This window comes from Cucurbita maxima, unplaced genomic scaffold (genome assembly GCF_002738345.1).
Source record: "Cucurbita maxima cultivar Rimu unplaced genomic scaffold, Cmax_1.0 Cma_Scf00044, whole genome shotgun sequence".
Taxonomy (NCBI): domain Eukaryota; kingdom Viridiplantae; phylum Streptophyta; class Magnoliopsida; order Cucurbitales; family Cucurbitaceae; genus Cucurbita; species Cucurbita maxima.
Window position 1 is genome coordinate 1,033,120 of NW_019272060.1, and position 26,796 is coordinate 1,059,915.

At 37.0% G+C, this 26,796-nt stretch overlaps 3 protein-coding genes and 1 pseudogene across 3 annotated transcripts; 2 read left to right on the plus strand and 2 right to left on the minus strand.

The window, feature by feature from the left end:
- Window positions 1–872: 872 nt before the first annotated feature.
- On the minus strand, window positions 873–4,874 carry LOC111470343 (annotated as a pseudogene).
- A 6,283-nt stretch (window positions 4,875–11,157) lies between these two features.
- On the minus strand, window positions 11,158–15,723 carry LOC111470411 (GDSL esterase/lipase At2g23540). The gene is made up of 5 exons (XM_023115976.1): window positions 15,401–15,723; window positions 14,850–14,980; window positions 12,893–13,141; window positions 12,569–12,824; window positions 11,158–11,516 (listed from the first exon to the last, which is right to left on the minus strand). Exons 1-5 carry the CDS (start codon window positions 15,666–15,668, stop codon window positions 11,293–11,295), a joined length of 1,128 nt encoding a protein of 375 aa, XP_022971744.1. The 5' UTR covers window positions 15,669–15,723; the 3' UTR covers window positions 11,158–11,292.
- Window positions 15,724–18,823: 3,100 nt separating this feature from the next.
- LOC111470373 (cell division cycle-associated protein 7-like) lies at window positions 18,824–21,415 on the plus strand. The gene is made up of 5 exons (XM_023115936.1): window positions 18,824–19,130; window positions 19,325–19,561; window positions 19,758–19,841; window positions 20,097–20,226; window positions 20,323–21,415. Exons 1-5 carry the CDS (start codon window positions 18,829–18,831, stop codon window positions 21,046–21,048), a joined length of 1,479 nt encoding a protein of 492 aa, XP_022971704.1. The 5' UTR covers window positions 18,824–18,828; the 3' UTR covers window positions 21,049–21,415.
- A 1,952-nt stretch (window positions 21,416–23,367) lies between these two features.
- LOC111470388 lies at window positions 23,368–26,786 on the plus strand. Its single transcript, XM_023115951.1, has one exon. It carries the CDS (start codon window positions 23,855–23,857, stop codon window positions 26,558–26,560), a length of 2,706 nt encoding a protein of 901 aa, XP_022971719.1. The 5' UTR covers window positions 23,368–23,854; the 3' UTR covers window positions 26,561–26,786.
- The last annotated feature ends 10 nt before the right edge of the window (window positions 26,787–26,796 follow it).

Consider the following 26,796-nt stretch of genomic DNA (forward strand, 5'->3'; position numbering starts at 1 on the left):
TTGTTTCCAGTCAATCTGCATCCTATCCTCAAAACACAACACTTGATCAATGGGCAAAAGCAAACACTCTCCGACAACGGAGAAAGAACGAAAAACGAAAACGGTGAAACTATGTCGATAATAATGTAGGAACACAACGAAGAAATGGATGCAAGAACGAACATTAAAACGACGAAGAAATGGATGCAAGAACGAACATTAAAATACACCATCAGTCCTCGCATTTTCTGATAAAAGTAGAATTTAAAGTGTTTCGAACTTTGTAGTAAGACTAAAATGAATGTAACTATAACTACATAGGAATAGAGTGAAAGAAAGCTATGATAGCCCACGCCCACCGCTAGTAGATATTGTCTGCTTTGACCTGTTACATATCACCATCAGTCTCACGATTTTAAAACGAGTGTATTTGGGAGAGATTTCCACACCCTTATAAGGAATGCTCCATTTTCCTCTCCAATCAATATGAGATCTCACAAAACCATTATAACAGATCAAGATGCTATTCATACTATTGAGTGGAAAGGAAGAAGAAAACCTCACAATTACAACCCAGAAGTTACATGTCTGGATATGCAAGTGCTATCCTCTGAAAGCCCTGGAGGATTATCTTCACTTGCAATTGACCACACTTTTGATTCAAACCTATACAGATACGGTGAGAAAAACTCCAACTCCTACATTTTCACTTCACTTACCAATGAGGTACATTTTCACTTCACTTACCAATGAGGTCGGATCGTCATCCCTGTTGTGAGTATCCACAAGCTCCGACCAAATCGAAATTGAAGTATTTCTCGACTCAAATCTCAGAGATACGTAGCTGATGGAATCCGGATGGAGCAGCCAATACTTTAGATGAATGTTCAACATTTGAGTTATAAGCCTTATAATGGTTTCATCAGAGTTCGACTAGAAGGTCCGTGTAACAGTTTGACAAACCCAAGGAAGCTCAATTTTCCATCGGTATGTCGAATCCAGTCATGAAGAACTGCATGAACAGGCACAGAAGGGCTGAGGCCAAGTTCCTGATATGTCCACAATGCCATACATTAGAGTTTACAATACCATAGATTTGCATGTGTAGTTTTGTAACTTTGTAAGCCATACCTTTTCATTAGTACTAGCCCAGTTGGTACACTAAGGTTGTGTACGAATTCTACGTAAATCTCAATAGAACGAAATCACGTCGAGACTTTTAGAACTACGTGTTTGAAACCATTTATAAACTACTTGAGTATGATTTGCAAAATAAGGAAACTAATGCACAGACGTTTCATCACACAAGCATATCAAACATACCGATGCCAGTTCCTCTATAACAATGGCTCTGTTTCCATCCTTCTCGAACAGATCGTAAGCACATCGTGTATGTTGCTCCCACCTATCGTGAGCCTCGAGTTGATGGACACTTAGTGTAGCTGCACAAAACTCTTCAAAATCCATTCTCCTATATTGCAAGGCATTAAGCTGTCACACAAAAGCAAAGAAAAACATGAGCAATGCGAGGTTAAAGGAAATCGAATCAAGAAACTAGTTGAGAACAATACCGAACTCAATAGATCTGGTATCCTCGACTCCTTTATAGCATTCGATATGTTTTTCGTCAAAGCCTAACCATAAGTAGAAGAGAAATCAACATAACCAACATGAAACCATTTTGAAGAAAACCAAAGAGAAAAGAAGGATATAAACCTCTTTGATGTTTTCTATGCTTATGGTGCCATATTTGCTCGGTTCCAAGAGTGAAAACTGCGTCTTCAAATAGAATAGCTTGTCTAAAGTAAACGTTCTCGATACAGCCTATAACAAAAGAATCTTTAGTAAACAAAATAATGGGAAAACAGCAGATGGGTATGCAGGAAATCATACAAGTTTCAGAAAACAAACCCTTAAAGCAGCTTTTCGAAGAGATGATGACCGCATGTAAATCTTCATGAGTTTAAATATTAGTATATCAAGAGGAGCCTTTACATCCAGAGAATTTTTAATCCATGGATGACCTGTGTTAAAAAGATGAAATAGAGGGGAAATTATGAGAGAAAGGGGACAAAACCCGTCTAAGATCCTGTGTCGGCTTAGTAACGTGTAAATAGAACACGTAGCCTAAGTGGAACTCAATATTCAACAATATGAAAAACCAAGTTTCTTTGTTTAATGCACGTACTTAGAGCTTGAGCAGCAGACATCCTTTTTCGTGGATCTTTAACTAATAGGCGTTTAACAAAATCTCTTGCCTCAGAAGATAGAGAAGGCCATGGCAACTCATCGAAGACAGGATCAGCTTTTAGGACAGCTTTAAAGATGCCAGACTCCGTTCGAGCCCAAAATGGACGACTACCACATAGAAGAATATATGCAATTACGCCTATACTCCAGACATCGGCTTCTGTACTGTATGATCTATGGAGGACTTCAGGAGCTACATAGTAAGCACTACCAACAATATCATTAAGCCTTTCATCTGCCAAAGAAATTAAAGAACATAAACTAATATTCAAGTTTTGGAGTTAATCATACTGAAACTAAACTAAGGAAAACCTGGCTTCACAAAATCTGGCAATCCGAAATCGATAGCCTTCAACAATGAATCTTCGCCCTTTGAAGTGAAAAGGAAATTCTGATCCACCAATAAAGTGTGCTTAGCCAAGAGTTCATGAAGTGGAAATGTACAAGAAAAGAAATTACATTTGAGGCTAAGTGTTGAATTAGAATTAAAAACTGATAAAATAAACCAAACTCATAATTCCAGTACACCATTAAAATGTAATAATACATCTGTAACAGCCCAAGTCCACCGCTAGCAGACATTGTTCTGACTTTCCCTTCTAAGATTCCCCTCACGGTTTTAAAACGCGTATTCTAAGGAGAGGTTTCCACACTCTAATAAGGAATTTTTCATTCTCCTCTCCAACCGATTGTGAGATCTCGTTGGCACACTGCCTGGTGTCTAGCTCTGATACCATTTGTAACAGCTCAAGCCCACCACTAGCAGATATTGTCTTCTTTGAGCTTTCCCTTCTGGGATTCCCCTCAAGATTTTAAAACGCGTCTGCTAGAGAGAGGTTTCCACACTCTTATAAGAAATGCTTAGTTCTCCTCTCCAACCGATATGGGATCTCACAGCACCAATTGAACGTCTAATCAAATTCAATATTTTAAATTGTTTATACAACACAAGCCTATCTATCTAACTTACCTCAGGTTTGAGATCCCGGTGAACCACACCCTGAAGGTGGAAAAAAGCAACAACATATAGTATCTGTACCATTACAGCTCTTGCATCCTCCTCCGGATACTTACCACCCCTAAGTAGTAAAAACAAAATTCAAGAGAACATCAGTAGATTAATCATAAGTTTACCAAAGCTTTATGGTTCAAGAAAATCCTAAACCAAAAAGGTACTAAGGATTCTTGTGATTCCAAAGAATCCAGCTATAACCAGGAACGGAGAGCTTTCTCCCTTTTCCCAATGCAATATAGCACGTATTCGAGACAGCATTAGATAAGAGTACCTTGATAGAATTCGGTCTAAAAGTTCTCCTCCTTTACACAACCTGAAAATGTATAACTCATTTAGACTCATCCAAACATTGAAGTTATGAAAGAAACTTCTGCAACAAAAGGGATATTATATGATAGTGTGAAGAAACTAACTCCATTACTATATACGTTGTCATGATCCTCATATGCATCATAGAAATTTACAAGATTTTTGTGACCACTTAAACATCACTTCCCGTCTGACATCCTCGATAGCGATTGCAGTAGTCATCTACCAGTAAAAATACAAGCCAAACAATTAGGAAAACGTAATATAGTGTATGCTTGAATCATGATAACTAGATCTAGTTTCAAATAGCAAAGCACTTCAAGTAATACAAATATGAACATGGTCAGTAGAAAATTATTTGAAACAGAGAAAAGGAAAGCCTGAAGATCCATAACCAAGTTCATATAGATCATGTTCACTAGATCTTAACAGAGCACCTTGGACTTGGGAATGATTTTGATAGCCACTTGTTGGCCATTAAGTTCACCCTTCTTGAACCTGGCGGCACAAGTTGAGCCAAAATGCCCTCTCCCAACCTCTTCTCCAACCTCATATTTACTCGCAAGATGCTTCGGAAACCCGAAATTCTTATCCAAACCAGTAGCCCCTTCCGCTTCACTCCCCTCAGGGATCGACGCCTCGTTTGGCTTCACCGAGCCGTGCCGCCGCGCTAGAACTGCACGAATATGCTTCGCCGGCGACGGAGGCGGAAATGGCTTTCTAAAGAACCGCTTCGGAGTTGAATTAGCACTCGCATTCGCTGGAGATCTCGCCGGAGATTTCTTCGAAAACAGGTAATGAGCAGGGCTGGGACTGTACAATGAGAAAAACGGCGATTTCTTCACATTATCCGTCTCATGGAGGGCGTTTCTCCTATCTCCCGTCTTCCTCTCATCTCCTCCCGTGGCGGAAACAGAGTTTGGTTGAGCGGAATTATGCCCTACATTGGGCGTTCGTGAACCAGATTTCTGAGAGAACAGATCAGAATTAGGGGAGGGTTTGGAGCTGCAGAGACCCATCAGACACCTCCCCCAAAAAACGAACAGAAAGAAGAAGAAGAAGAAGAAGATCAAAGGGAACAAGAAAATCGAAATTGAAAAATCCGAATGCTGAATCAAATCATTTGTTGGGGATAACAATTAATGGATATTTGAACAGGATTTTGGAAACTTCATCAACTCCTTCAGAGATTTGGAAAGGGAAAACAACCCACCAACCGGAATCTTGATTTGTCTCTGATGATTGGAAGTGTTCTCAGCACTCGGACAAAGAGAGTGATCCACGCAAAATGATAAAACGGAAGCGACGTCGACTTCACTTTCTGGTGTCTAATTTAATATTATTTGTATTTATTTTATTAATAATTTTGTACTACGAAACTAAATTTTTTAAAAGTTATTACCTCATACCAATGGAGTTAGTATTCCTCACTTATAAACCCATGATCATTTCCAAAATTAGCCATGTGAGACTTTCATCATCCAACAGGATTGAATTATAACTCTATTTTCAAGTTGTTCGGGTTGGCCTAACCCAAAAAAATGTCAACTTGCAAACTTAATTGTTTTTTTTTTTCAAATATTTAACCCAATCTAAAAATTAAAAAAAAAAAAAAAAAAATCTAACCTACCCAAATCTAAGTTTGATAACCTAAGTTTGGTCCTATGAAAACCTCTAAAAAAAAAACTAACGTGAGATGTTTCAACAATCTTCTCCTCAAATAAAGTACACTATTGAGCCTCCTCTAAACTAATAAGTTGTAAATCAAACCATAAATAATAACCTTCCATAAGTAATGATAGATCAATTGCAGTTAATATGCTATTGGGTGTTCTTTTAATAATTTATGTACCGGTAGGATTATTAACTGTGCCGTTTTTGGAGCATGTCAATAAATTCCAAAATCCATTTCGTTGTCTAGTAACGACAATCGTCTTTTTGATTGGTACCACAGTTGTCCTTTGGTTAGGTATTGGAGCAACATTATCGATTGATAAGTCCCTATTAGGTCTTTTCTAAATTGATTCAATTGTGAAATAAACTATCACGACATGTGTATTTAAGAAATGGTTGCTTCAAATTACTCTTAGATACAAAATTTTTTATTTATTTTGAGTGTACGGATTCGACATACCATACAAAGAGAAAGAGAAACACAATATGATATGGAACTACAACGGTTGGAGCAAGTATACAATATGTGGCAATAACGATATTAAAATGAAAACATTAAAGTCACAACAAACTTGGATTACAATGGCTATTAATCAATACTCACGACATAGAGAAAAAAACCAGCTCCCTTTTGAATCAAAACATGGTTGAAATATGATTGTTGACGAGGCTTTAGTGATGTGAACTTAGCAGGGTTTTTATCCATTTTATACCCGGCCTAAGCTTCCTATGAACAAATTCATGGAATTTATATGATATTCAGACTAGAAATCACCATATTGTCTCGTCATAATTTTAGGAGGTCTCACCTCAATTTAAGTCATTCATCATTCACTCCGTAAGCAAAGTAAGCATTGAAGGTCAAAGGGCAGAGAGATTGTGAGAGATTGTAACAATTCGGTAGACAAAGGTAACACTCATGTCGTTAGTAGTTGGTATGGTGTCTAACATATTAGTACCACCTAGCTAGCCCTAAGGGGATTAAGGTTGTGTGTCACATAGTTTAGTTGGATTACCTTGACAACATATCCATCGTGAGGGAGGATGTAAAATTATGTGAGTAGTCTTAGTAGTTGGCAAGTGCAGAAGCCACTTCCCAAACCTTGGGTGACTAGATGGTCTTGTGGGTAGGGTTTGCCAACTAGCCTCACATGGATGATGAGAACAGGATAGCACACACCATGTTGTCTAGCCAGAGAGTTTTACGAGGTAGCGCCTCCACCCAGGATGCCCGTTACATACTGCTTAGGTAAAGAAAGCTACCTAAATATAAAAACAGAAAAGTAGTTCACCTCACCGACATTAGAAATTGGTGAACTACCCCCTCCATACCTAGAGTGTTTCCGTAAGCAGCTAAAGTACTGCTTGGAACTTCAAGGCACCCTAGATATTCAGATAACTATTGAAAGTATGCCTGAACTTCTTAGAGCCTACAGTAAATCCTGTGGATACCTACTAGGTTAAGGATGCAATGAGAGAATAAGTTGCTTAGCGAGTCTATTTATATACTCACCTCTTTCCTCTTTCTTTTTAAGGTGGTCGCAGGTTTCCAGTCAAGGTAGAGGAGCGTTCAAGAATTGTGCGGTCATAGAGAGAGTCGTTCTAGAGTGTCAGTCCGTCTTTGTGTTTGAGTCTTTTGTATTTTGTTTTGCTAAGTGTATCTAAAACCCATTTTTCCTTTTGTAAAAATTTCAAACTAACACTATATACTAATCGATTATATTTTGTTTTTAATGTTGACGTTGTTGTCTTTAATTCGATTTAAATTATCGGGTTTTCATCTTATGTTTTATTTTACTTTTATTTTTATTTAATTTCACCGTTATTTTTTTAATCACGCTCCAAGGATCGAAATTCAAGTAATAACATGATGAAAAGATTACTCAGGAGTAAAGAGCTTGAGCACCACTGTTGTAGTAAATTGCTTCATAGTCATTGTCGTTTTGTTGTTTTGAATCTTTGAGATGGTTCATCCTGCTTCAACAAATTGCATGTTACAATGTCTCAAATCAAAAGAGAAATAAGGGGAGATTTGCAATCAAGCCAAATTAGAAGGGGATGGTTCAATCAATGCTTAGGATTTGTGATTCTTGCATCTTAAAGTAGGTGAACATGAACAGTATGATTATTAAAATAGAGGTGGACATGTTTGGTTTATTCAATAGTTAGGACGTTCAGATTCCATCTCGAAGATTTGAAATTAAAAAAAAAAAAAACATCGTAATAAAAATAATGGATGAGTTTCGAGAACAAAAATCTTACGTTTGAAAAATTCGTGCCTTTGAAGCCTTCAAACAACCTCTTTTCAATGAGTCTAGACTTCTTCTCTAGAACCTTCGAACAAACTATACAATTTGTTCAGCACTTGAGTTCACTTTTGACTAGACTTTCGAGACTTAAAACATTTTTATTCTAACCCTTGAGGATTCTATTGGAATAGGTAAGTAAAAGATATGACTCTAATACCATGTTAGGAATCACGACCCTCCACATTGATATGATATTGTCCACTTTAAGTATAAATTCTTCATGTGATTTCTAAAAATGTCTCATACAATGGAGATGGTATTTCTTATTTATAAACTCATAATCTTCCCCTAGTTAGCAAATGTGAGACTACCCTCCCAATAATACTCAACATCTTACCATCAACAAAATTATAAACATTAAACTTTTTAGAAAAAATGAGTATTTAATTTCTCGTTGGGACTCGAGTGTTGCAGTACAGGTTCCTAAATTCTACTACGCGGTAGAGACCCTATTAGGTCCAATCTAGGTCACTAATAGCACTAATAAGGTATCAAAGGAAATAAGTAGTTTGTTTCGGTGATACCCCATTCACAACTCCTAGTGGTAAGTTATCTTAATCTTTCCTGAAAGTCGTGGTGGTAAACTAGGTGCTTTAGGGCATCTTGACTTAGACTCTCATTTTCAAGACTTTCTAGTCTAGCTTCTAGGTCTAATATGATTTTGGGAGAACTAGGATTTAGTTCTTTGATCGTTCTTCTTTTTCATTAATCTTCTTGATGGTTCGGTTTCTGTTGTTAAAATGGAGCTACACAACTAGTTGGGTCGGAGGAGAGTGTCGTGACGATGAAAGAGTGTCGAAGAACTATTATTAAAAGCATTGGAGTTTTCACTCTTACACTTGACTTAGTAGAATAAATTAGTCAAATGTGTGGAGTAACTTTAGGAGAATTGTTAGTAGAGTTGCTAGAATCAATTACTAACTAATAGAGTAACAGTTGAGATTGTTCCAAGGGAGTCACAGATTGCATGACTTAGGGAATGATCATGGGTTTATAAGTAAGGAATAAATCTTCATTGGTACGAGATCTTTTGGAGAAGCCCAAAACAAAGCCATGAGAGCTTATGCTACAATATCATACCATTGTAAAGAGTCGTTATTCCTAACATGATATCAAGTCATGCCCTTAACTTAGCCCTATCCATAGAATCTTCAAATGTTGAATAAATAAGTTGTGAGTCACGAATGTGTAGTTAAAAGTGACTCAAGTTTCAAAAAAAAATTGTGTACTTTGTTCGAGGACTCTAGAGAAGGAGTTGAGGCTCGATTAAGGGTAGATCAATAGATTCTTTAAATATTAAACAAACAAAGTCAACATATGATATTAAATTTCAATAACGAAAGACCATTTTTATGATCGAAATAAAAGAATCGAAGCGGGTGAAAGTCAATTGAAGGAATAGAATTGTTGAATAGAACTATTGAAAGTTGCACAAATTAGAAAAGTTGGATCGAAAAGGGAATTTAATAATTTGTTACATAAAAAGAATAGGTAGAGGCCGACAAGAAGAATATTACTGTGACGATATGGAATGTCATATTACAGCTTTACAGATATAAAATGGCATCTTCTCCGACAGCTCAAGCATTCTCACTACATTTGTTCTAACAATAACACCACGTTTCTTTTGTTCAGTTCTAAACTGTATGATGTTTTGGCTGGTTTATGTATACCAAATTGTGAAATCAAACCCATAAAAGTGAGGGAACAATTTTGAGATATCAAAACTCGAAAGAGAAAATGTCATGTTCGGTGTAACTCTGGTAGTGGAAGATGTGCATCACAACTATATGCCATGATTTGAAACGCAAGATCTTAGTATATTGTATGTCATAAACAAGAGATACTTTCGCAATATGTTATATACCGATGTGTACACCATGATATGATATGTTCTCCTTTCTTTTCATAACTCTAGCCTGTAATCAAATCTAGGGGTACGTATACAAGCCTGCCTAATGGGTTTATGTGCTCGTGTGTAAACTGTGTATAGGAGAACTACGCATCCAATCTTACCTTGAAAAGAAATTAGAGACCAAGGAGCAGTAATAGTGGGGCTATCTATTGTCTATTTTTAAATACTCAAACCATGTTTACTATTTTTTTTCGTAAAGATAAGACACTCATATACAGACGACGATATCAACTATAGTTATCATGAAATTATAGTTAGGATAATTAAATTTCTAAAACACTTCTATAATTTTCCCGATTTCAATAATTTTGGGAACATAAAGCTCACGACAACATTTAAAATGAAATGTTTTAAATGATTTTTTACACATAGTAATCATGACATACAAGGAATGACAGTCTTATTTTTAAATGAAAAAGTAGGGTCGTTACAATCACAACAAATCATATTGTAACAATCCATGCCAAAATTTCGAAATCCAGATTCGACACCAGATGACTCCGACATTTCCATGTATCTCCTATGACATGCTACATTACCTATTCATCACTTATTAAGAGTGAAAATTATCCCTAGAGACCAACACGAGTCCTTTCACCATATTTTATCTTCACTCGCATGCATCTAAAAAAAATAAAATAAATTACTCCAAGTAAAACATGCTTAATCATGAAATTTCTATATGAACCATAAAAAAGAAATGCGGTGACTTTCAATTCTTTTAAGCTTTTATAAGTCATCATATTATCACGATCATTCTCGTTTAAATGTAGTTTTGGTTCATTCATGTACTTCTCATTTACTCGAATGTAAGATATATACTAAGGTATTCGACTCTTTCCAACCTATAATACTTTATTTTTCGACTCTAGGAATAAGAGGTTATTGAGGTATAATGGTTAATTAATAATACAGCTCATAATTCCACTCCCTGAAACTTTATGGGTGCACATTTTTTAACCAAAATCGAGAAAAATGGGAGTTGTTATCAAAAGGCTCGTCAAATTTGTTGTGATTCAAACACGTGATTTCACAAAAAGGGGGGAAAAGAAAAGCAAACAGTAAGTCAAACCCTTATTCACCTAAACAATTCATACTCAAAACTTCCTTCTTTTCTATATAAAAGCTATTAAACTCCATCTACTTCACCCATATTCATTCCTTCCATGGCTTTGTGGTATATTCCATCTCTTGCACACTGGACCACCGCCGCTGTGGGTGACTTCCGGCAGCCGTAGGAAGATGGCTGGTGTGCATTAGATGGAATACGCCATTCAACCATGTGCTTCCCCTCCGACATGCAAAAATAGGCTCACAAAGGTCCATCATTGTGATGTGATGTTTCCTCTAAACAAAGGTAGGATGATTATTTAATCCTACAAGTCTAGATATTGTCCTCTTTCGATTTTTTTCTTAAGTGTTTTTAAAACGCTTCGGCCAAGGAGAGCTAATGTTTCGTTCTCCTCTCCTATCAATGTGGGATCTCACAATCCACCCCTTTGAGATTCAGCGTTTTCGCTTGCACTTGTTCTCTTCTTCCGTTGATGTGGGACGCCTCAATCCACTCCCTTCGGACCCTTGTGTCTTTGTTGACACACTGTCTTGTATTCACCTTCTTCGAGCTCAACCTCCTCGTTGGCACATCATTTGAATGGAATTGATGGAAGAGAATACTCAAAGAAGATGACAATCCAAGCAAAAGAATGTAAAGAAAAGCAGGATTGGGGTATATTATCAAACAGTTTAAAGGCAATCCAAAGCATGTTATAAACGAAATGATGAGTAATATATTATCCATACATAACCTCAAATTAGAGCTTTGTTGTTGCTGATTATGATTATTAGAGGTCGCGAAGCTGTCTAAGATTAAGGGGGAAGATGTATTTATGGTCGCCATCCAGCAATTTCTTGGCAATAATGAGATTGGCAGCTTCACTCGGATGGTAAGGATCCCAAAACACATGCCTTGATCGCTCTGTGCATAAGCTTGATTGAGGCCCGCATGGTATTATCCCTGCAAACTGCCCTCCATTCCCACAACAAGCTCTACTAGCCGTCTTGAACCCTATAAATATATAGTTTTATTTGCAATATCATTTTACATCATCCCAAACATTTTAAGAAATGGAAAGCTTTATGCATTGAATTGGCTACTAGATTCTTATTAAATTGATAAATCAAACCAATCCGAATTTATATACCCTTCTATTTACAATAAAATACAATTATTTACTCCATCTCACAAACATCTAAGAAATAAAAATGGTGTACTATATTTGGTTGGATTATGAATTTAATTAAGTTAGGCTAATTCAAATAAATGAAAATTTTATGCATTAGATGGGTTATTTTTGTGAGTTCAGTTCATTGTTTAATAAAAGTTGTTTTGGCTTAAAAATGTGAGATCCCACCTTGGTATGCATTTTAAAACCTTGAGAGAAAGTCTGAGTTATTACAAATGGTATTAGAGTCAAACACCGAATAATGTGCCAATGGGGATGCTAGCACTCAAGGGAGTGGATTGTGAGATCCCACATTGGTTAGAGAGAGGAACGGAGCATTTCTTATATGGGTGTGGAATCCACTCCGTATAACTCGTTTTAAAATCTTGAGGGAAAGTTTAGAAGGAAAACTCAAATAGAACAATATTTCCTACCACAAAAAAGATAATATTTGTTAGTAATAAGCTTCCGTGGAAGCTAGGAGGGAAAGGTCAAAAAGAACAATATCTCCCAGGAGTAATCTTGAGGGGAAGTCTGAATCTTGAGAGGAAGCTTGGAAGGGAAAACTAAAAAAGAATAATAGTTACTAAGAGTAACCTTGAAGGGAAGTACGAAAGGGAAAACCCAAATAGAACAATATTTGCTAGCAGTAACCTTGAGGGAAGGAATCTCACGAGGGAAAAATAGAGGGAATGATATCTACTAATAGTAAGCTTGAGCTACTATAAAAAAAAAAAAAAAAAAATTATAATCCGAACATTTTAGTTGAGTCTAGAAAAGGATTTTAATCCTACTCAACTTAATCCAACTCAACCTTCGAACCCTTTTAATAAAAATAATAAAATGGCAAAACAAAAGGAACTTTAAAGAAGAGATAGAAATATAGAGTAGTTACCATAATTGTCATAGTTGACGATGAGGTCCATGACAAGATCATAGACATTGGCATACACAAAAGTGGAGGCAGGGAGTTTTTTGTTGAGATCGGCTAGCAAATCCTTCAACTTGGCGTTGTATTGAAGTGCCAATTTGTTGGCCAAATCAACGCATTGGTCTTCGTTCAACTGGTTGATGGTCTTCTGATAAGGTATGCATCCGATGGGCCCGACATTCCCCACCACGAACTTTCGAGCATCCATTTGGTAAAGTCTCTGCATCAATGACTAAATTATTTGTAAAGTAATGTGATTTTATTTTGAAGGAAAGAAATGATACCGACAGTGAGCTGGTTCTTGAGATGAGCGATCATGTCATCGATGAAGGAGTCGGGGCTTTGGGAGATTCTGGCGCCGATGGAGAGCACCGGAAGGAGATAATTGTTCAAGAAATCGTTGGCTCCGATTGTGATGGAAATTATGGACTTTTTGGATATGTAATCTCTTGCTTTTGATGGCCCCAAGATTTTATCGAACTGTTTTCTTGTAATGTTGAAGAAATCGACTTGAACGTCCATTCCCAGCCTGTTTACCTGCCAATACGGTTGAACTCAATAATTTTATGAGTACACAATTATTGACTACCGATTTTTTGAGATTATCAGTGAGTGAGTGAGTTGTTCGTGCTGTGAGTAGTCTATGACTTTGCAAGTTATGTTATAAAACTAGTTTGTTTGGTATTACTAAGATACTACAAACACGATGGTTGATCTCCAAGTTATAAAAATAAAAAATATAAAAAACTCAATAGCAACAACTCCAATAAAAGGGTAACATGCAAGATATCTTATCTATAAGAACAAGACCTTTGGGTGGTTGTTGGTGGAAGCGAAATTACGTCACGAAAGGGGATGCTAATGGCTCCTTGTGCAAAGGGATAATCCAAGCAAGTAAAGTAATGTTTGTCTTGAGGACCATCATCGAAGAAAGATGTTGGAGTACATTCAAGATGACAAGACACCAAAAGAAGCAATGGAACAAGTTTGTGACATTTTATTTTAAAGAAGAATAATATGGTGCTACATTTTCTAGAGAATGAGCTATTATCGATCTCGCAATGGGACACGATGATTGTTCAGTACTTCCACCGAGTCAAGTTAATCTGTCGAGAGATTTCACAACTTGATTCAAAGTATATCATTAGAGAAGCTTGAATGAAAATGATCATCATCCATAGATTGCGACTAAAATATAGAAGTTTCATTATTGTTGTACAAGATGACTCATTCAACCATCACTTTTAGGAATTGAAAATTTTCTAGCTAGGTAAGGAGTCATGGCTAAGCAAATGAGAGACATAAATTCACTCTACTCAAGTATAAGTTGGAGCAACAATAAGCTGCATAGATACAAAAATGGTGACAAAGGAAGAAGCTACAAAAGAATCGCACAACCTAGGGGAGCTCAGACGATTGACAACAAAACTTCTCAAAATAAGAGATTTGAAAGTATTTGCTACAATTACGTAAAGAAGAGACACATGTCCAAGGATTGTTGGTCCAAGAAAAAATTTGTTCAAAGCAATGCAACAACCTCCAAAATGGAGATAGAGAATGAATAGGATGCATAGGTACTATGGTGAGAGAGCATATCTACTATGAGAATAACTAGATCATTGATTCAGGATCCTCAAACCACATGACTGGCATAAATGGTGCAGTAGGAAGAAAGAAAGAAATAGTATTTTTTTCGAACATGCCACAACAAAATGGTGTAGTAGAAAGAAAGAATCGAAAGCATATTACACACAAATAATATTTATGGAAGATTTTAGGCGGAAGCGATGGTGAGCTGCGCTCATGTGATCAATAAGCTTCTCCGGCCAAGGTTAGGTTTCATCTCACCATTTGAGACATATTTGGTAAGTATTAAAGAAATCTTACCCAAGAAGATGGGAGAGTAAACTACACATATTTGGTAAGTATTGATGCGCCTGAAGATCTAAAGAACACTAATATTGGTGAGCAAGAAGCGAACTTGGTGAAAAAGAAACAACGTCTCAACTATTAGAAATAATCTGAAAGACCAATCTTAAATATCTTTGAGGTAAAATATAAATTTTAAGAATATTTTTATCAATTTTTTTTTTCTAATAATTAAAATTAAATTTTACCAATGTTTTATTTTTAAATAAGTGATAGAAAGTTGGATTGGACAAAAAGAAATTGAAAATGATCAAAACTATTAAAAATAATAATAATAATAAATAAATAAATAAATAAAGAAAGAGAAATTTCGTACGAAGATCCTTCCGGTTGCATTAAGAATTCCGCCACCGCCGGATGCATAGTTAACGCCGTACAATATTGATTTGCCGGTGGCGTTTGGGTCTAGAAATGGCACTGCGTGGTTTGGTATTCCTAACTCCTCACCTGCAACCAACTAACTCCCATCAAAACTTGTAACCATGTTAATAATTAACAAAACGTACTTTAATTGGCTAACTCCCCTTGTTTTAGTCTCGGTTGGACCAATCTATCTCACACGCGTGTTTATACCATTCGAAAATTATAAGTATTTATCAATTTTTTTCCTATCTAACGAAACGCTATTGGCCGTTAAAGGTGCAAGACAGGATCGAAGCGGTCAAGTCCGCCCCCATTTGAATAGAAAATGGTGGGATTTGGTACCCGAGTGGATAAAGAATGGTTTCATGATATGGTTTCATTAAATTTGTCGACCAACGGTCAAAGTAGTTGAAGGGCTAAAGTATTTGTTTTGAAATGGACCAAATAAATATCAACTTCAAACCTCGGTAATCAAAAGTATATAGGAGAGTAAGAAGCACTTACCGACGATGTCGCCGATGGTTCGACCATTGGTAAAGCGGCCAGTGGGGTTGCCTCCAGAAGGAGTATAATCAATGCCATTGGGACGAAGATTAGCTTTAGACAAGGTCGATAAATAGTTATTATTTCCTGCATCAACCAGTGAATCGCCAAATATAAACGACGCTCCAACATCCACCTTCTTGTTCGCTCCATCGACTCCATTATTAACCAGCAAACACCCCATCAAGATCAAACCAACGATCATTTTACAGCCTCCCATGGCTACCATAGAGACGAACCCATTTTATGTTTATATATAAGCAGTAATGTTTTGCATGGCATTGGTGGGCAGCGTTCTGAAGGCCACAAGACTCCCATTTGATAAAACTTATGCAAGTTATTGTTTGAATTAGGACCCATTTGGCTTGACTTTTGTGTTCTGGTTCAAAAGTTTGTGACTTTGATAGGGTAGTTCATCAGATTTTATTTCTCGACCAGAAAAGTTTCAAACATAAATTGGTTCAGCTGTTCATTTGACGAACTTCATAACGCTATGATGGAGTAAATTGGATGAGTTTTGGTTGGCTTACCTACCATACCATCATCATCTCCTTCTTTTCTTTCCTTTTTGCAAAACAAAGGGAATTTCAGGCACATAGAAAATAGCACCCCAACCAGAAAACTCTATTTTCTCCAAACACGTATCACCTTCTTCCATTCTTTCATTGACCCCGGAGTGAAATGATATCGTTTTCTAATGTGTTGTCTTTGAATAATTGGTCAAGTTCTTTACCAATTGTACGACACACTCGACTATTTGTAAAAAGAATCTTCTCACACTACTTCTTACCTAACTCTTCTAAATAGTCTGTCATTCTAGGTTCAACTATTGTCACGTACTCAGTCTCAGTAGACGAAGAAGCAACACAATTCTAAAGCCTGGACATCCAACTCACTGTTGTTCCATCTATAAGGTAGATATATCCAAATGTACTCTTACTAGAGTCTACATCTCCACTGAGATCAACATTCATAAAATCTTATAGATTAATTTGTCATTTCTATAATAGAGTAAAGTACTAGATGTACCTGTTAGATCTCTCAAAAGTCACTTCACAGCTTCCCAATATTCTTTCCCCAAATTTACCATGTACCTACTAACAACTTTCACGGCAACATATGCTATATCAAGTTTAGTGCAGTCCATAACATACATCAATCTCCCAACTGCAAAAGCGTATGGAACAAATGCCATTTGCTCACAACTCCTTAGTTGTCTTGGGAGAATGCCCATTTTGCAATTTAACACGATTTGTCAAAGGGTAGTCTAGAGTTTAGCATCATTCATCCCGAATATGGACAACACCTTCTCAATGTACTGCTCTTCGGATAGATTTAATGTGCTAGCAAATTTATCTCGAGAAATCCTCATCTGAAAAATCTACTTTGTTGCACCTAAATATTTCATCTTAAATATTGAAAACATGTTTGCCTTCAAGTAGTTTATCTCTCTTATATTGGATCCTAAAAAACACATGGGAATTAGTGTATTTCTTTAAGAAATAACATTGATCCTTTTCACTCTCGTGAAAATCACTCTTGCACATAAAGGAGTCAAACTTCTTATACTACTGTCTCGTTGCTTCTTTCAATCCATACAAGCTCTGATTGAGCTTGCACACCATGTGTTCCTTGCTTGGAACGATAAACCCTTATGATTCATGCATATAGATCTTCTCATCTAGGTATCTATGTTTTTACATCCCTTTGCTCAAGGTGCAAATTCTCCGATACAACAATACTCAACAGTACTTTGTTTCATAACCCGTGGTGTCCAACTAACCAATAAAGATCAGATTCTTTTTTAGACCAAAAATATATCTAACACTTTTACATGTCTATTGATTTTCTATTAGAGTTTATATGCATACATCATCCTTTCTTTCAATCTCCAAGATTTTGTTACAAGATACACCTTCCCAAAATTTTCAAATTTGAAATTTCGAAACAGTTGCTTGTTTGGAGACGAATGAAAAGACGCACTGGAATCCAAAATCCAAGATTCAACGAGGCTATCCACACCAAGAATTAAAGCATCCCTAGTATCTTTCGTTGAATTTGCAGAATCATTATCATCTCCCAGTTTGTGATTATGTTTATTCTTCTTTTCGTACATATTCGACAACGCCTTCAACAAATCCAATATTCTTTTCTCCTTGACGATAGTGAACATCACGTTTCTGGACAACATCAACTGAATCAACCCTAGAGCTTGCCAATCCTAGAGCTTCCACTTTTCCATGGTCATGGAATCCAAATCATCGCATACAAGGATATGTGAAGATCTTTTGTTGAAGTATCATCACTAACCTAATAGAGTCAAGCCCAATAAGTGTACAAGCTCATTGTATCTATTGAAATATCACCACTAGCTCAATAGGGTCCAGCCCAATAAGTGTAGGAGCCTATTGTATATTTATTTTAGTAGAGATTTTAGGAAAGATATCTCGATATTTTGGGAGAAATATCTATATATTTTAGGAAAAAAATTAGATTTTTTAGGTCTAGATTGAGTAGGCTCGAGTATAAATACCCTCCACCCTAGGTTTTCATCCAAGAAATCCAAAAACAATAAAAAGTATAGTATTCTAGAGAGTGTCTTGTATTCTCTTCTAGTTTGGTGTTAATAAAGAGTGTTAGTGTTTCCCACAGAGAGTTATGTTCTAACACTTTCTAGTATAAACAATCTTCAATCTACATCTTCTAGAGACCGAAATCAGATCCATCAAACTTCTCGATTTCGATTTTTGAGCTTTCAATTTTCACAGATTTTGGTGAATCTCTCCCAACTTTGAAACAAGATGTTAGGATTGCACAACTCACATGCCTAATCTAGAAGAACAAGAGAAAGAAAACACAAAGAGAAATATACATGGTAACAACGGGATGGTAAACTCCATGGCAGCTAGAGATTTATATTGATGAGTTGTACTACCGTGGATAGAATATATTTATAATTCATTTTACTATATATAAACATTACTATATATATATATATATTGAGAAAGCTATACAAAAACATGAGCTCCACGACAGCGGAAATTTGATAAGACGTTATCTAACTTTTAATGATCTCAACAATATTGGAAATGTAACGGACTCAAGTAACAAACCGAAAAGACAAGGAAAAAATTGTTCTTTTGGTCACATAACTTACGAGAAACAAGATTTTGTATTGAAAACGACTTCACTTTGCTCGACTTCCTACAAATAAAAATAGGATAAATATTAGTATTGATTTTGGAGATTTAGTTAACAAAATATGATATATATTAAAATATTTGTATTTTATATAATGCATAAATAATTATGGATTCCAAAAATATGACCGTTAAAATTTTAATTGGAAAAGCACTAACAAGAAGGAGCCGAGGACATCGGTAAGAGAAATGACAGAACCTTCCGGCATAGAGAAATCCCCAATTCCAAAACCCTCATCGGAACCACCCCAAATGGAAATCGACCAGCCTTCCGCCTCCCAGATGCCGGAGATTTCTCAGTACGAGCAGTCCAGAGAGTTGAGAATCAGAGAAAACATGGAGCGCATGCAGAAACTTGGCATTCCTGATCTCTCTCTCAAGCTCAAAACCTCCGCTCCTTCAAAGAAAAATCGCCGAAAATCACTTGTTCCCAAAGCTTCTCCACCTTCATTCGACCTCCCGCCGACGGGACCCCTACGCCGATCATCCAGGTTTTCTCCGAATCCAATCTCTCGTTCTTAGCCCTTATCGGAACTGACAGTGCTCGTTCTCTGATATTTGGATACAGATAGGGGATATTAGTTATCATTTTGTTATTCGATTATCTTTATTCTGTATTAGTCCAGTTTTCTTCTGAACCTCATAGTTTTTTCTATTATGATTTTTTTTTTTTTGGCGGATTTAGGTTGCAGAATGTGACGCCTGTAACTTATTCTGAACTGCGAATCGAGAGGAAAAACAAGTTTTCTGAGGAGGAGGATGTGGTTCTTGAAGATGGCTCGAGGCCGGAGATATACTCGGAAGAGCATGAGAAGGTGTTGGGTAGTACAGAGAAGAGCTGGACGCTATTTGTGGATGGATACGGTAACGATGGGAAACGAATTTATGATCCAGTAAAGGGAAAGACGTGCCATCAATGCAGGTTCATCGAAATGAAATTTTTCTCAAATTTTCATTGGAAAACTGTTGTTTGTGTGATCTTATTATCTATTTGTGCATTGTTCTCTGATTTTGTTCAACAGTGCTATCAAGAACAGCTTCGTTAGCTAGTAGAAAATGCATTATATCATGTGTTATGATTTTATTTTGATGGAAAATTGGAAATGTTATATTTACAGGCAAAAAACATTAGGACATCGCACTCATTGCAGCAAATGTAACATGGTCCAAGGGCAATTTTGTGGAGACTGTCTGTATATGAGGTACACTCTTGATAACATTCCTTTTTAGTTCTTTCTGCAATTGGATTTCATATTCTCTCTTTTGTATATTTGTTTTTGGCAAATATGATGTGCTGTCTCAAATCTTTGGATGCATAAACCTTATAAACTCCAATTTGTTTGGCTTTTTGCAAATGAAAACTTTTCAATTTTCTATGTGGATTTAGAACACTGAAACTGGTACATGGAGTTTATACTTGGGTTGCAAGTATTCCCATTGTTTTCTCATTCCTGCAGATATGGAGAGCATGTTCTTGAAGCGCAACAAAATCCCGATTGGATATGTCCCGTCTGTCGTGGAATTTGCAACTGCAGTTTGTGTCGCCAAGCAAAAGGATGGCTTCCTACTGGACCTCTGTATAAGAAGGTAAATTTCTTATCTGTAATGTGAATCATCTCCTTGTATATTCTGTTTTACTCGGGAGAATTTGCTGCTAAGGTCAATTGAGTTTGAACTGTATAGATAGCAAGGATGGGGTTCAAGTCTGTTGCACATTTTCTCATCCAAACCAAACGTTCAAAACCGAGTTCAGTGCAGAATCCGACTGATCTTGCTTCTGCCAAGAGGTCGTTGTCCTTCACCAATTTTGAAGTCAATCCTGCAGGCTCTCCTAAGGTTAATGATAATCTCTTAGAAACAATGGAACATCATTCTGTAGATGAATCTGAAAATGAGAAGCAGAATATACTACAGAGTAACGAGATTAAGGATCATAATTCTGTTAAGAGGTCACTGAGCTTCTCAGGCCTGGAACAGCAGGGCTCAAAAGAAACTAAACCTCCAAATCATCTCAACCATGGAAATGAGGAACTATCACAACTTCAATCTGAAAACGATGAACTTGCCGAAGACGTCATCAGTGAAAAAGAAAAGGAAAGGCATTGCCTAAAGAGAAAGAATGGTGATAACTACTGTCCTTCTGATGAATGTCCAATAACTAAAAAGATACCAACAATTGCGGTAGAATCAAACAACACCATGGATCTGGGGTGTGGCAATGATGACCACAGTGAGAAAGAATTATTGGAAGTTCAAGCATCTGCATCGTCAACAGACCAAAGCCTCAAAAAGAAGACTGATATTAGCAGCCAAACAAGCTCAGAGAGTACAACTGAAGAACATAGTTTAGAGGATGGGTGTAAAACATCAGAAGAGGGTTCAAACAGTTTATCAAATAAAAAAACGTAGGCCCCGAGCGAAACTCTCAACTCCGTCTGAGCTATAATCTTAAGTAGCGGTAGGGTTTTGCGACGTGTAGGGATAAAACAAAATGGTGCTAAATTATGTGTAGTTTTGACACCAGAGTTTTTTGAGGCAAGTAACTTTTTGGGAACAAAGAAAACTGGTGTGTTTTTAGGTGGCAAGGGGAGCAAGGAGTGTGTGGTTTGTTGCATACAATCGGCTCAGTAGTTTTTTGGATCCCCCAGTATTTTGTTTTACAGCTTACAAATCACATCTCCTAGCAGTTGAACCGATCCTTCGAAACCGATCTGATTTCAGTCTGTAATGTGACGAGAATGTGTTGCGTTAATTTTTTGTGCAATGCAAAATTGCAAATATACAACGTGAAGTTTTAATTTAGTGATGTGAGTGCGAGTGTCTTTCATAAGGAGTGACTTTTAAGAGAATTCTTCACTTTCATGTTAGGATCGCACAACTCACACACTTGATTTAGATGAAGAACACGAAGAACAAAAGAGAGAGATTTAAAGATATTAATAATTTTTTATACGTACAATAAATATAGAGAAAACAGAAAGTACATATTCAAAGCACAAAAGCACAACATAGAGTATTCATAGAAAGTATATATTCACAACAACCTAAGAGAATATGTACAAAGTTGAATATATTCATCTATAATGTATAATCATTTATCATACATACTTATTTATATCATCACTTCAAATATATGTCATTTATTATTTAGTCATTAAGTAAGTTATAAGTAAACATTAGATTAATCCGATCAACCCAAAACCTCATTATTAATGGATTGACTTCATCATCAATATCTTCAACCCACCCGACCAACCAAGGCATTGTATAACCTCAATTTCCCAATATCAACACACTATATAAATATGTTTGTTGGATTCTTTGCACTCCCTTTCTTCTCAAACACATATCACTTTCTTCCACTAAATTACGACTATTGCTTATTTAATTCTTCTAGATAATCTGTCCTCTATACCATCTCATTTCTAGCGTCGACTACTGCCACATACTCAACCTCAATAGATGAAGGAGTAACACAGTTCTGAAGCCTAGACATCCAACTCATTTCATCATCCCTGACTTGTTTCCACTTATTTTTTTCATTATGAGTATGACTTTTGCATCGATGGGTTTTTTACGTTCGAAATTTTTTATTTTAAAGGCTATATTATAAAATTGATTGTCATCTAATGGGTTTACTTTATATTATGTTTTATAATGACTTTTTGGTTGATTGAATTGATTGGGAGACTTTTGGGTTTCAACCTTTACACAAAGTTAATGAATTGTAATAATCATTGTATGAGGTTTGTGTGTTCTTCAAATAAAGTTCGTAAACTTTGCTTGGCCTTTTTGAGATGGAAAGTGCAAAAGAAATCCCACTTCTATTACTTTAATCATAATTGTTTTACCTTTTTTCTTTATGCTTTTTATAACTCTACTTTCTCAATTATCATCATTCTTTTTTTTGTTCTTTTCTTCGTTCCTTTCAAAATATTCACTTTCTTTTTTCTTCAAATTTCTATATTATAATTTTTCAATTTTCGATTATTAGAAGGCCGTTTTTTTATGTTCGGTGAGAAGCTTGAAGTTTGCAATGAACGATAGAGCATTCCTTGAGATAGGGTTTGTCAAAATCTTTAACAAAGTCATAAGTTGAAGGAATCAACATGAAAATAGGAAGATTAGAACTATAGTGGTTTGATACACAAAATTTTTTTAGGAAGAGAGTTCTATCGAATTCAATTTAATCTCTTAAGGATTATAATTTTCTTTTTCTAAAATGTGAGCTGCATATAGATAGTCGTTACTTTGAATATGGTATGACTTCATGGCAAACAAGATCATATCAATGGGGGTTGATGCTAAGACATTTTGAAGGATCGTATCAATGGTGTTGGCGACTATTGGCCACCATCTATCACCAATGATCACTTCCAACAAACATTGTTTTTAGAGACTAAACTTGACCGAGATAGTTTAATTCAAAATTTTAATTTTTTTGGGAATTCATTACACCTTTCCGAAAGAAAAAAAAATGAAATTAAAATAAACTTGAAATCAATGAAGAACAAGAACCAGTTGAGGTGAGTGGAGTTCTTGGTTGGACAGAAAACAGCTTTTTTGACAATCCAGCGAAGATAATATTTGACTTTTTAATCTGCCAATTTCAGAGATAAATTTCATTTTCTTTTTAAGAAAAAAAGCAACAGTGGGGTCCGTAAAGCACACAGCCAAAAAATCATTCAATTCATTCAATGGGAGTAAAGATGAATTGTTCAAACTAAAGCTGTTCTTTTCCTTTTTGAAAGAAAAACGAATGAAAGTCTTTACTTCCCAATTTCCTTTTCCTGTGTTTCTTAAGGCACTGCCTTCACTAAGTTCGCCTGAGAGGACACTCGAAGAAATGCATTAATGCTCTGTGTGTGTCTATTCAATGAAGAGTGGCTCTGAATTGAAAATGGTGTAAATGGGCATTTGATTTTGAGGCTCAATGGATTTATTTCTGTTGGGTTTTTCATTTCTCTTCTTCTGCACTTAATTCGAGTGTCCCTGAAGATTTTGGGGATCCGGGTCCTGTGTTTTTAGGGTTTGACCCTTTAAATAATTCATCATCTTCTTCTTCTTCTTCTTCTTCTTCTTCTTGTGGGTGTCGATTTCTTTCAAATTTCCTTTATGGGGATCTTAAATTTGATGTGGGTTTTCAATTTCATATCCAAACGAAGCTTGTTTTAATGGCGAAATAAATCCCCATTGCAGTGTTGCAGCTCAAGCGATGCATCATTCGCTATGGAAGCCTCTATCTCACTGTGTTGCTTTGATTATGGATAAGCGGAGTAGAACAAAAGATGGGTACGATTCAGCGATGGATGTCAACAAACACCAAATGATTCTTCGAAAACTTGAAGAACACAAGCTTAGAGAAGCTCTTGAAGAAGCTTCAGAAGATGGGTCGCTCTTCAAATCGCAAAATGTGGACTCTGAGCCACTGCGCAACGACGGCGACGAAAATGGGTTGGGTCGATCTCGGTCGCTCGCTAGGCTTCAAGCTCAACGCGAGTTCCTCAAGGCCACAGCCATGGCGGCCGACCGTACGTATGAATCTGATGATGCCATTCCTGATCTTCGTGAAGCTTTCTCTAAGTTTCTCACAATGTACCCAAAGTATCAGAGCTCAGAGAAAATTGATGAGCTTCGTTCGAATGAATATTCTCATTTGATTAAGGTATGTCTTGATTACTGTGGATTTGGGCTGTTTTCTTATGTTCAGAGTCTTCATTATTGGGAGTCTTCTACGTTTAGCTTGTCTGAGATTGCTGCTAATTTGAGTAATCAAGCTTTGTATGGTGGTGCTGAGAGAGGGACAGTAGAACACGATATTAAGAGTAGGATTATGGATCATTTGAATATACCTGAGCATGAATATGGCCTTGTTTTCACTGTTAGTAGAGGGTCTGCTTTTAAATTGCTAGCTGAATCGTATCCTTTTCATACCAATAAGAAATTGTTGACCATGTTTGATTATGAGAGCCAATCTGTGAATTGGATGGCTCAATTTGCTAAGGAGAAGGGTGCCAAGGCTTATAATGCTTGGTTTAAATGGCCGAGTTTGAAGCTTTGTTCGACCGATTTGCGTAAACGGATAACAAACAAGAGGAGGAAGAAGAAGGAGTCTGTTGGTCTGTTTGTGTTTCCTGTTCAGTCTAGAGTGACTGGTGCTAAGTATTCGTATCAGTGGATGGCTCTGGCACAACAGAACAATTGGCATGTTTTGCTTGATGCTGGTTCGTTAGGTCCTAAGGACATGGATTCGCTCGGTTTATCGCTTTTTCGACCGGATTTTATCATAACATCGTTTTATAGGGTTTTTGGATATGATCCCACTGGTTTTGGATGTCTTCTGATCAAGAGATCAGTGATGGGGAGTTTACAAACTCGGTCTGGATGTACTGGCTCTGGAATGGTGAAGATTACCCCTGAATATCCCGTGTACCTGAGTGACTCGATCGATGATCTTGATCAAGTGGGTCGATTTGAAGATGATCGAGTTGCTGGGGTTGTGGATAAAACGTCCGAAACTCGTCAGGGGTCGCAACTGCCTGCTTTCTCTGGTGCCTTCACGTCTGCGCAGGTTCGGGATGTTCTTGAAACCGAGATGGATCATGACAACATCTCTGACCGAGATGGAACAAGCACCATACTTGAGGAAAGTGAGACTATTTCTCTTGGGGAGGTGATGAAGAGCCCGGTTTTCAGTGAAGATGAATCGTCGGATTGTTCGATTTGGATCGACTTAGGGCAGAGTCCGCTCGGATCTGATAATGCAGGTCAATTGCATACACAGAAACTTGCTTCTCCCCTGCCTCAGCATTGGTTAAAAGGCAAGAAGAACAAACTACTCTCTCCTAAGCCAACTTCTAAGATCCACAGTGAACCATCATACGACAAAGACAACGATTTTAACTCAGGGCCTTATGACGATCACCCTGTACTATCTTTTGATGCTGCTGTCCAGTCAGCATGTCAGGAACTCGACTTCGTCGATGAGGTTCCCAGAGAACTATTGGCAGAAACAAGTGCCATGTCAGCTAATAGCAAAAAAGACTCCAATAACCGAGTCGTTACCGAGATCCACGAAGCAACAGAAGCTAGTAAACCACTTTCCAACGGCGCCTCGGAAATATGCCCGGAGACGAAGGAGAGTGCCATTAGAAGGGAAACAGAAGGTGAATTCAGGTTGCTAGGGAGAAGGGAAGGAAATAAGCATGTAAGACGAGTTTCGTTTAGAATGGAAGATAATGGAAACGAGCACTTAAACCATAGCATCGAGCCAGGAGAAGTAACAATGACGAGCCTGGATGATGAAGATTATACCAGCAACGGAGAATATGAAGACGAGGAAACGTGGAACAGGAGGGAACCCGAGATTATATGTCGACATCTCGATCACATAAACATGTTAGGTCTGAACAAGACAACACTTCGACTTCGATTTTTGATAAATTGGCTCGTCACGTCGTTGCTTCAGTTAAAGTTTCAGGATTCGGAAGGAAACAACAAAGCGAATCTGGTTCAGATTTATGGACCAAAAATAAAATATGAAAGAGGAGCAGCAGTAGCTTTCAATGTGAGGAACAGAAACAGGGGACTAATCAATCCAGAATTTGTTCAGAAGGTTGCTGAAAGAGATGGCATATCTCTTGGCATTGGATTCCTTAGTCACATTCGGGTTTTGGACAGCCCGAAACGGCAACGTGGCGTTTTAAACCTTGAAGAACCGTCCCTGTGCAAGCAAGCCGAGAATGGAAGGCGTGGGGAGCACGGATTTGCACGGCTTGAGGTCGTAACAGCTTCGTTAGGATTCTTGACGAACTTCGAAGACGTTTATAAACTGTGGGCATTTGTGGCGAAGTTCTTGAATCCTTCCTTTATCAGAGAGGGAACGCTTGCTTTGGTTGAAGAAGGTTCCCAAACAACTTGAGTTTGGTATTGGTGATTTGTTCATAGAGTTAGAAGAATCATTTTTTTTTTTTTTTTTTTTTTTTTTTTAATTAGTTGTTATGTTGTTTGGAGAGGATAGGAATTATTTGAATTTCAATCTGTGCTCAGATTCTAAGGTTGCTCTTGGAATTCAAGCAGATAGCTTCGTCAATTTATGTTTATAATTGGTTAGATTTAGATTTTGTCTAGGAATTTGTCATCTTGAAGAGGCCATCT

Coding starts and splice junctions, on each gene's coding strand:
- LOC111470411 (XM_023115976.1), bottom strand. CDS start 15,668: ATGGTAGCCATGGGAGGCTGTAAAATGATCGTTGGTTTGATCTTGATG. Junction 12,825..12,892: donor ATCTCAAGAACCAGCTCACT/GTCGGTATCATT, acceptor TCATTGATGCAG/AGACTTTACCAAATGGATGC. Junction 11,517..12,568: donor CGTCAACTATGACAATTATG/GTAACTACTCTA, acceptor ATATATTTATAG/GGTTCAAGACGGCTAGTAGA.
- LOC111470373 (XM_023115936.1), top strand. CDS start 18,829: ATGACAGAACCTTCCGGCATAGAGAAATCCCCAATTCCAAAACCCTCA. Junction 19,842..20,096: donor GGAGACTGTCTGTATATGAG/GTACACTCTTGA, acceptor TCATTCCTGCAG/ATATGGAGAGCATGTTCTTG. Junction 20,227..20,322: donor CTGGACCTCTGTATAAGAAG/GTAAATTTCTTA, acceptor TGAACTGTATAG/ATAGCAAGGATGGGGTTCAA.
- LOC111470388 (XM_023115951.1), top strand. CDS start 23,855: ATGCATCATTCGCTATGGAAGCCTCTATCTCACTGTGTTGCTTTGATT.